The sequence below is a fragment of the Erigeron canadensis genome, chromosome 1, assembly GCF_010389155.1.
Source record: "Erigeron canadensis isolate Cc75 chromosome 1, C_canadensis_v1, whole genome shotgun sequence".
Lineage (NCBI taxonomy): Eukaryota > Viridiplantae > Streptophyta > Magnoliopsida > Asterales > Asteraceae > Erigeron > Erigeron canadensis.
The window spans coordinates 45782215-45792925 of record NC_057761.1 but is presented as its reverse complement, the minus strand read 5'-3'; the positions used below and the strand labels follow the sequence as shown (position 1 = coordinate 45792925).

Here is a 10711-nt window from a genome sequence, read left to right as displayed (position 1 = left end):
TATTTGTTTGTTGAATAACACATAACAATGTATTTGCATTAAAAAAGGAATGGAAAAACCGATAAACGGGTGAAATTATGTTCGTTCAAAATTTGTGAGTACTTAAAAATTGAAGATTTACATAGCAGTTTTCAAAACTTTGTTTTATCCACTCTAGAATGTTTAACTAAGTTTCGAATTTAAAACAATTCTTTTTAGGATTAGGTCATCTTAAGGTATGTGTTTGGTATAAGGGAATTAAAATTGTTACAAAGTGAAAAACTATGTAAGTTGTTTTGGAATCAAAATAATATTTACTAATGAACATTAGTGGTAGTTACTTTTTCTTCATATATATTGTTGGTCCTTTTATGAAGTTTATGGACTATTTTACCCCTCACAATTCTTATATAAAGACCCCTATCACACTAGCTAGAACCTCCTACACTACAATTATACCTTCTTCATTGCACCAATCTTCTTCAAAGAAGAATCTTGACAAATTAACTACTTCATTAAATACTAACCAACTTTTTCAAAAACTCTACAACTTTTTCAAACGTTTTACCATGCATTAATCTTTTTTGAAATCTAAGCAATCTAACATTTGATCATTATCTTTTTTTGGGGGGGCTTATAATCACACACAAAAAAAAACACATTGAAGTTTTTAAAGAAAATGATAGTGAACAACGGATGCATACTAAGAAAGTTATTTGCAATTCTTGAAAAAAAGTTTTGTGTTGAGAAAAGTTTCTATTTCTGGATATTTCAAATTTTCAATAGTTACAATTTGGCTACTTAAATTTCTAATACTATCTCTTAACTAATTTGTTTACTAGCTTTAGCTGCAATTTCTCTTGATCATATAGAAAAAGTTTAGGAAAGAAAAATGGAAGGTGCATCATTGCCACCAGGGTTTCGTTTTCATCCCACGGACGAAGAACTAATCGGATATTACTTGAAAAGGAAAGTCGAAGGTTTTGAAATCGAACTTGAAGTTATTCCGGTTGTTAAGCTATACAAGTTTGATCCATGGGATTTGCCTGGTAAGCTGCATATATAGTTTCACAAGCCTAATTTAGAGTTTAATTAACTTTGTGTTAAAGTTTGATTCTAGCTTAGTTTATTATATTTTAATATAGCTAGTCTTGGCCTTTATGTTTTAATATGTTATCTAATTAATTAATATATGAATGTTGAATGACAGATAAATCATTCCTTCCAAAGCAAGACATGGAGTGGTTCTTTTTTTGTCCTCGTGACCGAAAATACCCAAATGGATCACGTACGAATCGAGCTACAAATGCTGGTTACTGGAAAGCCACAGGAAAGGACCACAAAGTCCTAAGCCAATCAACTATTGTAGGATACCGCAAGACCCTTGTTTTCTATCGTGGACGAGCTCCATTTGGTGATCGAACTAGTTGGGTCATGCATGAGTATCGGTTATGTGACAATATTATTCATGGGACACCAAGTTTTCAAGTAAATTTGTTAAATGAGTTTTGACCTTGCTACCTTTAGCTATTGAATGCTTTACAAATTATAAGGATTAGGTGCTAACTAATTCACTTGATTTAACTGCAGGGGCCGTTTTCTTTGTGTCGTGTGATGAAAAGGAATGAGCAGAAAACAAGCTATTTCAAACGTAAACCGAGATCAAAGGGCACTGGAGGCAGTTCAAAGATTATAAACGAGCCAGTGGGCAGTGAGAGTAATTTTTCAAGTCCTTTCACTTCTTGTTATCAGACAACGCGTATTTTAAATGAAACAACTTCATTGAAGAGTCCTAATGATCCTTCTAACTTTTGGGTCTCCCCTGCCTTAATTCTTGAGTCTTCAAAGGTATCAGATACAGAAAACTAGCCAGATAGCGCTAAATTCGACAATGATATAATTTTTTTCTTCTATTTTTTGTAATATTAATGACAAAGCAATATAGAGTTGGCAAAACCAGAGGGTGGGTCACATTGGGTTGGGAAGAATCAAAATGGTCTCAGTCCAAAATGGGTCAACTTTAGCATGGTTCAAAAAGGTTAGGATATTAGGAACACACCAACAATTTTTCTCCTTGTTTCAAACTTTATATGTGATTTATAGTAGATAAAAATTATAGATTTTATATATAATAGGAGTACTTTTTTTTTGTACTTTTCATATAAAAAATATATATTTTTGATAGTTGTAAGTATGCCACTCACTTTTGACTAGTTTGACCCATTCAACCTGGTTTCTTAACATTAAATCACAATCCAAATTGAACCATTACTAAATCATCATCTACCTCTACTATGTAGGAACAATTAGAAGGAGGACAAGAAAGGAAAGCAGGAGAAGGGCAAGATGGGAATTTTCTAGGAAATGATTTTCCGCAGCCAATGATTCCAAGGCAGCCATATGACCAGGCTGGGTTTTCGTCAAGTTCATCATACTCGAATTTTACAGAGGAAGATGAGCTGATTCGATTTGGATGTATGTCACCATATTCGGGAGATGAAAGTTTGATGGGACTCTTTGGAAACGAAGATCATACTTTGTATGAAGGTTATGAGTGGACTAATTAACTCACATATCCAAAACACTGTCAAGACAAAATTGAACGATTTACCTTAATCTTTATAGAGTGAAACATTTGAGAAGTCTGTTTGTCTGTTCGAGTATAATAGCGTGTTTAAGGTTGATGGTCATACCTTCTTTATGTTTCCGTGTGGTATACAAGAAATGTAGTCGTGACTTCTGATCACTTGTATAGAATTTCACCAGGAGTCGATGTTATTGCAGTGTGTATCTTCTAAATCTATGTATGTATAATAAGCTTCATTTAAGGAAGCCGTTTGCTCTGCACTACTGTTTCCAAAATAGTGTACATTTAAAGATACGCATCAGGCTATAAACTTCGGTTGCAATGAACACTTGTTGTAAGCGCACATGTAATATTTTTGTAAGTCGGATACGTATATATATACATGTGTATAAGCCGGTTTAGAACAAATGCGAGTATGTAACTAATGTCATATAGTTATGATCCTGAGAGGTACCCATAACAGACTCAAAAGTATAAATACTTGTGCTATTTATTGCTGATCTATATGTTCTTTCTAGCTGCACAAAGGTTACTTGTTTTGACTGTTGAGTATCCTTCTAGACAGTCAATGCATAACAACGAAGTAAATTAACTCATGTAAAGTGACAATGTTAAATACCAACATAGCAGTCCTCCTAAATCACAACTAAGAGACCTGAATCAAAAAAATGTCTGCACAACCCCAAATACTCGAACATGTAGTCCTCCTATATGTAAAACCTGATGTTACCTTACCAAAGTCACAGAAATGATCAATGCAGTCAAAGGGTTGGGTTCAATTGACGTTGTTCTCCATGTCGGTGTTGGAGAACTCCACCGACCTACATCGTCTTCCCTCACCTTCAGTCACATGATCTACTGCCGTTTCAGATCAATGGATGATTATCAGGTCTACTGTGCTCATCCTGCACACATGAGGGTTCTCACTGAGAATGTAGAACCAATAGTTGATGATGGTGTGCTTTTTGACTGGATATCTAACGGTCTTAATGAATCACCAAAGCCAGGATCTGCAGTAAGAGTTACGTTACTGAAGTTGAAGGACGGTTTGGTAGAAAATGAGAAAAACAAGTTAGTAATGGAAGTGATCATGGAAGGTATTAAAAATCAGTCAAAGGGAATGAATCAACAACAGATAAGTTTTGGTGAGAATTTATCTCAGCATATAAGGACAAAGGGATACTCAATCGGTATAATTACTGTTTTCCCTGGACCTGCTGACTTGGAGGCTTCGAATTCAGCTGCAGATTTGGTCAAAGAGAAAGCAAAGGATTCGATAGAGAGTGAACTGGTAGCTGATTATGTGTTTCCACCACCAAAGGTTGCAAACCACTAATGATAATATATATATATATATATATATATATGTATGTTGCGAGAAAATGTCGTATTTTGATCTTGTATTGGAATATTAATGCTTGTTTTGTTGTATGTTTGAATAATTACCCTTGATTCTAATAAAATGCAAGTTGAGTATTTTGGGGTATACAGTTCTCAGCAGAAGAAAAATATGCTTATATGCACATACCATAACCAAATTGTATGTAATGAAATTACTAAGCTTAATGACTATCAATCAAATAGTTTACAACATCATAAGAATTAATCACTCTTAACTTTTGTTCCTGTAAAAGATAATATATACTGATCAAATTACTCTGCAGTATTAGATGGCAAATTAATCTCCATTTTAGATTTATCATCAGCAACATTTAAAACCACATCATCTCCAATTTCAAACTCTTTAAAGCAAGCAACCCTCCCCAACTCTTCAACTTCCTCAATCACAAGATCAAGCTTGGCAACCATCTCCACCAGCAACGCTGCAAACGCTGCAAATGGCAGCGCCTCAGAGAATTCCAGGCTCGTAATTGCAATCTTGCTTAATGTAGGCCTCAAAAACTTCCCCTCGGCCTCAACTGATTGTTTAGAAACCCGTTTTGATCTCCACTCAGATAATGCTGAAAACTCTGTTTTCACACTTGATAAATGCTTTTCAGGCTTTGATCTGGCTGTTTCTGCCGCTAGGGCTAACATGCTGGCTGTGTTGTTAGGGCCGTTTGGCCCAAGGAAAAGTCGTGGTTGGGATTTTAAGGCAGTGTCAAGGTCTTGTAGAGCTTGGTGGAGACGATCAGAGAGTACTTCTGGGGAACATTGGCGATGGCTGCGTATGCTTTCTGCTAGTTCCATCAAGGCTTTTGATACTTCGGTTGCTAGACGAGTACATGGATCTTTAAACAGCAGTCTAACAGATTTGGGAGTCTGAAAAAAAAAACATTTAAGGCTTAAATTCAACGCAATAGTTTTAAAAATTAATAGTGCCATATTATAGGAACATTTCTCCATATTACATCAAAAATGAAGAAATGAAACATTTGTCTGGTTAAAATGACTAAATTGGCATGGTACTTTATACAAATACAGATTGATGCAAAGTGTAAGCCGTTACACGTATGTGAAATCAAATATAGGGAGAAACAAGGGTGGGTACCTGTATCTCAGTTTGTAAACTTCCATGAAGACCGACAACTGTATATCCAAAATGGCGAAGAACAGCTCCCAATTTGACATATTGTTGCCATGGGAACGGATTACAATGCCATGAGTGTCGTGGCTCCCAACTCGCGTGCAATGCCTAACCATTATTTCAGATTCAGCTACATTAATATGACTGAATCATGATGCAACACTAAACCTCTTAAAAATGAAACAAAGCATTGTACCAGGGTTTCATCGGTTGATTTAGAGTCCAAAACAGATTTGTAATTGTTGTAAATTGAATCCTCTGTTAATTTGTCTTTCCCTGCATCTGGTTCCCTATCACTAAAGTATTCGTTGACACAATCTGCATTTTAAATTTAAAAAAAAGCCTAAATATGTAAACTAATATACAACATGAAAATTTAATCTATAAATATAATTTAAAGAGCTTGAAGTAAGGGTTATATAGATAAAAAAAAAAAAAAAAAAAACTTGAAAGCTATTGATCAAATCAGCACTTGAAAGCTGTAATAATCGCGTACCTTCAATTGATTTTGCCAAACCTTCTAATTTGGAAACAGTGGAATTATGAAGATCTTCTCCGGACCAAATTGGAAAAACGAAAAGGCTCATAAGAATGCATACTCCAGAACCAATGGCCATGGTGTAGAGACGCTCACGGGCTATTTTCAGCACATCATCAACTCGATAGCTTGATATAGTTATCAGATTAAACGTCAATAGGAATATCACAACACCATAATCATAGTTCTTTTTCACGCTTGGAAAAAACCTTAAGTACGTACTTGTTGCTCCTACAAAAATTACAAAACATAAGTTAATCATAAATATATAATTTAAGAGTTCTCAAGGTTCTTAAAAAAAAATGGTTCTCACAATAAGGAAACTCTCTCTATATATATGAACTTCTTTTTTTAACTCCTTGCTTACCAATCAGAAAAACTGAGGCTCCTATGAAAACAGCATAAAAAACCTTGCCACTTTCTCTAGCAATAAACTCAAATAAGAAGGCTAAGGATCCTGCTAACAATGTCCCCAGACCTCTATTCAATCCTTTGCATAACGTCGCCCCTGCCATAAGTATTAAAGTAGATTAGAATCTAGTAAACCAATAGATCAAAAATTAAATATACGTAATAATATGATTTATACCAGCAGTGAACTCAAGAACGACAACAACAGTCATGACAGCCCATATGACATTCTCCCCGACCCCTTTGTACAAGGGTTCCAAAAGATATAGCAAAGACACCAACGTTAGAGATATCCCGACTTTTAGTGAATGAATGGCCCTTCGTGGATCATCATGGCCAACTTTCCAAACATCCCGAAATGTCAAGGCTAGATATATCTTTGTCGTCTCCATGTAAACTCTAGCTCGCTTCTTCAAAACGTCCATCCTGGAATACTTATCTGATACAACAGTAGATACGGCGACACCAATTGAACACATTAACTTGAAAAAAAATCCTTAACTTTTGCAGGAAAAATATATTGAAAGGATTTTTCAAGTTTTTTAAATTGGACAAAGGTGAAGCTGTATGATTGAATGAGGAAAAATGAAATCAAAGTGGGGCTGAAAAATGCACTTCAATCTGTTTCTTCAAAAATGTGTCCAAAAAAATTTGTAGGTTTTTGGCAAGTTCAGGTTGGCTACATTTATAGGTGTATGTGAGTGATACGTACGTGCCTTTCGCATACACAAGATTTTTCATTTCTGTTTGATAACTTTTGTGAGATGTAGATGGAAAATGAGTTAACTTATTTTATACAATGGGTTGATTTATGTTATACATTAATTTTTTGTGTGTACCTCATTTTTTTAATAAGAAAAACTTACTATCTTGATAAAAAGAAAGTTTTAACAGCCAACTAAGACATTGTCAGAATGTCAGGTACTTCATAAGCACCCGCTACAATGGCTAAAGGTTTGCACATACTAAAACAACCCAACCTCACAAAGCCCCTAGCCCGCTTAACTCCACGTCTCGAGAAAAACTCATCCGCCCGAAGGCCCATCATGGCATCATCTGTAATTATCTACTCTGTTAGACTAATAACATATTCACTTTAATTATATATGAACAAAATTTAATTAAAACAATACACTCTCTATTTTCTGTATCTCTTCCTCCACTATCATCGTACGATTTTGTCACATTTATAATTGTGTAAATCATTTTGTGCATATTATCATTAATTACCTGGAATGTAACATTAAGATTCTTTTTGCTAGATCCCATAGAAAAGATTGTATTAAAACTTGGAAAAAACAGAACTACTTATGTGGTCGGTCGTGACTCGTGTGAGTGTGTGATTTGTGGCCTAGAGAAAAAGTAGTGAAAGATGGTTTGTTTTCACGTGTTGTCCATTTAAAAGTAAGATACTTGAAAGAAAGTCAATTTCTATTGGAAATGAAGGTGAAAAAGAAAGTTATTTGAGTCACAAGGGCAGGTCAACTATTTCCAAAGTTAGAAGTTTGGCTTTCATATTAATTGAAACATAATAACCCAATCAACGGAAAACAGCATAAGTTGAAGAGTAGACAAACTATCGACTCATATTTTTCTTCTTATAAGCTAAGATATAATTTGAAGGAATTTATAATATGTTGTTAATTAACTTTTAACATGACTCATTTCAGTATGTAACTTTTGTTAAATTTACACAGAAGATTCATCCATGACGATAATACAGCAATAGAACTTTTCTAAATTAGTATCTACTTTAGTAACTTAAGCTAAGGAACCCCCTTACGGGCTAATTTGTAAAATTAAATTAAGCCCAAAGGATTCCGATTAACAAAATAAGCCCAATATCCAAGTTACTTTCATTTGCTTTATAACTGGCTTCTCCATTTCCGGCATGTGACGGATGTGACTACACAAAAAAAAGTCAAAATTGCCATTCCAAACTCTTATTCTTCTGATCCACATGATCTTCACTCTTGAACTCTTTATGGTATATTTGTAACGTTTCTTTTTATTTAGGCCACATCTGGGCAAATGTTCTGAAAACATCATCTATGCAATGACAGAAATAGAAATATTCATCGTAATTTCATGGAATTTTACCAAGAAGAAATCCCATGTCAATCAAACATATAGATTTAACTTCTTCAAAATTTCTCTCTTAAGTCCATATTGTCTAATGAAGATCAACTTCCCTAACTTTTCATATTACTACTGGTCATCACAAATTCAAAATAATTTTTGCATCTTCTGAGCCAAAAGTCGCCGCCAAATAATTTTTGAATTTCTTTTTAATTTTTTGTTGCAGTTGTGGGTTCCACTTTTCATCGACGTCAAATTCGTCACCATAAAGTTTAGGGAAGTGTTTTAAATACCGGTACGTACCGGCCGGTACAACTATCTCGCTATTTTGTCTGATTTCACTATTCAATACCGGCCGGTATTTCCGGTATTACCGGAATGGTAATACCGGTATTTTGATTTTTTTTAAAATTATTTTTTGATACTTTAATGTTATGTTTTGTTATTTTGATAAACTTTAAAACTTATATTTTGTTATGAAACACGTATTTAGTATTATTTTTGAGTGAATTGTACTTGTATTTTGACTATTTTCTTTAAATTGTAACAAGTTTTGTAGGATTTGTATAAAAATTAAATTACTGTGCCGGTACGTACCGGCCGGTATACCAGTAATACCGGTACCAGGTACCCAACCGATACGACCAAAATACCGGTATTTAAAGCATTGGTTTAGGGAACCCCGTTTTGAGGACCAACGATGCCGTTGCCAAGGTCGTGGCCGAAACTTTTGGGGACGACTTTGGTGGCATTTGGAGTGGCCAAGGATATGTGATTGTGATGAGTCTCTCATCCATACACATGCCAAACCAAAACATTGACTTTCTGATGCATCAATGCAAACCAAAAAGTGTGACAAACTATATATGAAAATCCACGTTATAAAACTTCACTCTTTTAAGTGTAGATAAATTTTTCCATATTAGTTGAAATAGTTTTACGCGCCTAAAAACATGACAAACATATATAATATGTTTACCCTAATTAAAAATGTATATAACTATAATATAATTTGTAGCGAGTGTAATTCAAAACATGACTTTTTTTAAAAAATAATACTCTTAACAAGTACTAGAAAAGATGAGGATGGTGTCGTGGGGAGCTTTCCTTATATGATAACTGAAAGTTCAAAATTGCGACCTTTAAGTTTTGCAACCTCCAAAGAAATAATTTATACACTACAAAAAGGTCCCCAGTGGCAATAAGTTTAAAGTGTTGCAAACGTCATACCCTCAAATCCTCAATAGTCAATAATTTTTGTTCTTTACGACTTCATTTTATGTCGATAATGGGAAAATAAAAGTTGAGATGGAATGTGTTTTTTTATCATGAATATTTACAGATAATCAATCACCTTATTAAGTTCGATCTAAGAATAAGTTATAAGAATTATAATTATAATGATAAGTGTATCAAACTTTATTTATCTTTCTATAAAGAAACAGTATATAAATTATAAGAAAGAAATAACATGCAATTAAGAGCTACATACAACTAACGACATGTATGTTATTCCTTTAATGAAAGTGGTTGCCTGGCTTTGATAAATTAGTTAGGTGATATCTGAGTCATACTAAAAAAACACAAAAGCTAACTTAAGCCCGATACCAACCATTCCTAAATGGCTCTAGTTGTTTAATTATTTGTTTCCATTACTTCACTGTTTTGAACGACAATATAAATTAGTACTCTTTTTTTCGCCTTAACAATTTAGTCCAATATTTTCAGTAAACCTCCCCACATTACCTCTATAATCATTAAGCTCTACTTCTAACAAATCCAACTCTACTATTTTTAATGTATTCATGTGTACGTGAAAGAAGGATAACATCAAAAGATCGGAGGATGTCAAACAAGTCAATGACTAGTAGGTCTAGACGGACGCTCGGCATGCTACATTGGATACTAGGGGTGAAATCGAGCTGTCTCCATTCGATACAGTCGGATACACTGCCAAGTTCGAGTTTTACTTAGCCAAATTCAAAGCTCCGTTCTTGATACGTGGTCGAGCCTTCATTTACAAGCTCGAAATCAAGTAACTAGTTGATACTGTCAAGCTCAACTCGGCTTTACTCCAATCAATATAACTACAATACGAAGTATAATCAAAGTTAAAATTTATGGATTTCATAGTTGTGAGTTTATTTTGCTCGACTCTACAAGACTTTATAAGTCTATATTTATATTAGAATACATACATATGAGAGAATAAAGGATAAAACTATAAGCTTGGATTTTACGAGTTTAATGTCTTGATAGTTTGAGCTTAACTCAAATGTCTACTAGAATAGTTGGAGATCAGCTTGAATTAAAGTAATTTGTATCGTGTCCTTCAAATCTTACACCAACCACATGACGCTACACCATTTACTAAAAAAAACCAGTTTAGTTTAACTCATATGAAGTTGGTGATTTATTGGTAAGATCTTTAACTTTAAAAATATTTACTAGGTTCGAACCCACTTCTCATGTCTATGGGAGGGAAATAATGGACGGTTTTTGGAGAGTCTTACATCACAAACATTCGTGTTATCTGAAACCATAAGTATCAATATAATAAGAAAAAAGTGGGTATGAAGCTGTTATAAAT

The 10711-nt window shown here is 34.1% G+C and overlaps 3 protein-coding genes across 3 annotated transcripts; 2 read left to right on the top strand and 1 right to left on the bottom strand.

The window, feature by feature from the left end:
- Window positions 1-458: 458 nt before the first annotated feature.
- LOC122585639 (NAC domain-containing protein 71-like) lies at window positions 459-2826 on the top strand. Its single transcript, XM_043757767.1, has 4 exons — window positions 459-1028; window positions 1190-1467; window positions 1570-1827; window positions 2280-2826. Exons 1-4 carry the CDS (start codon window positions 872-874, stop codon window positions 2544-2546), a joined length of 960 nt encoding a protein of 319 aa, XP_043613702.1. The 5' UTR covers window positions 459-871; the 3' UTR covers window positions 2547-2826.
- Window positions 2827-3314: 488 nt separating this feature from the next.
- On the top strand, window positions 3315-3902 carry LOC122593491 (stress-response A/B barrel domain-containing protein UP3-like). The gene has a single exon (XM_043765912.1). It carries the CDS (start codon window positions 3315-3317, stop codon window positions 3900-3902), a length of 588 nt encoding a protein of 195 aa, XP_043621847.1.
- A 207-nt stretch (window positions 3903-4109) lies between these two features.
- Window positions 4110-6633, bottom strand: LOC122585371 (aluminum-activated malate transporter 12-like). The gene is made up of 6 exons (XM_043757504.1): window positions 6221-6633; window positions 5999-6139; window positions 5590-5862; window positions 5290-5411; window positions 5058-5201; window positions 4110-4828 (listed from the first exon to the last, which is right to left on the bottom strand). The coding sequence occupies exons 1-6, from the start codon at window positions 6519-6521 to the stop codon at window positions 4220-4222; spliced, it is 1590 nt and encodes a 529-aa protein (XP_043613439.1). The 5' UTR covers window positions 6522-6633; the 3' UTR covers window positions 4110-4219.
- Window positions 6634-10711: the final 4078 nt, after the last annotated feature.

Excerpts from the sequence above, each read along its gene's own strand:
- LOC122585639 (XM_043757767.1), top strand. The coding sequence starts at position 872 with ATGGAAGGTGCATCATTGCCACCAGGGTTTCGTTTTCATCCCACGGAC. Across the intron at positions 1,029-1,189 it reads TGATCCATGGGATTTGCCTG|ATAAATCATTCCTTCCAAAG; the intron begins GTAAGCTGCATA and ends GTTGAATGACAG. Across the intron at positions 1,828-2,279 it reads TAATTCTTGAGTCTTCAAAG|GAACAATTAGAAGGAGGACA; the intron begins GTATCAGATACA and ends TCTACTATGTAG.
- LOC122593491 (XM_043765912.1), top strand. The coding sequence starts at position 3,315 with ATGATCAATGCAGTCAAAGGGTTGGGTTCAATTGACGTTGTTCTCCAT.
- LOC122585371 (XM_043757504.1), bottom strand. The coding sequence starts at position 6,521 with ATGTGTTCAATTGGTGTCGCCGTATCTACTGTTGTATCAGATAAGTAT. Across the intron at positions 6,140-6,220 it reads CGTTCTTGAGTTCACTGCTG|GGGCGACGTTATGCAAAGGA; the intron begins GTATAAATCATA and ends TACTTATGGCAG. Across the intron at positions 5,863-5,998 it reads AGCCTCAGTTTTTCTGATTG|GAGCAACAAGTACGTACTTA; the intron begins GTAAGCAAGGAG and ends TAATTTTTGTAG.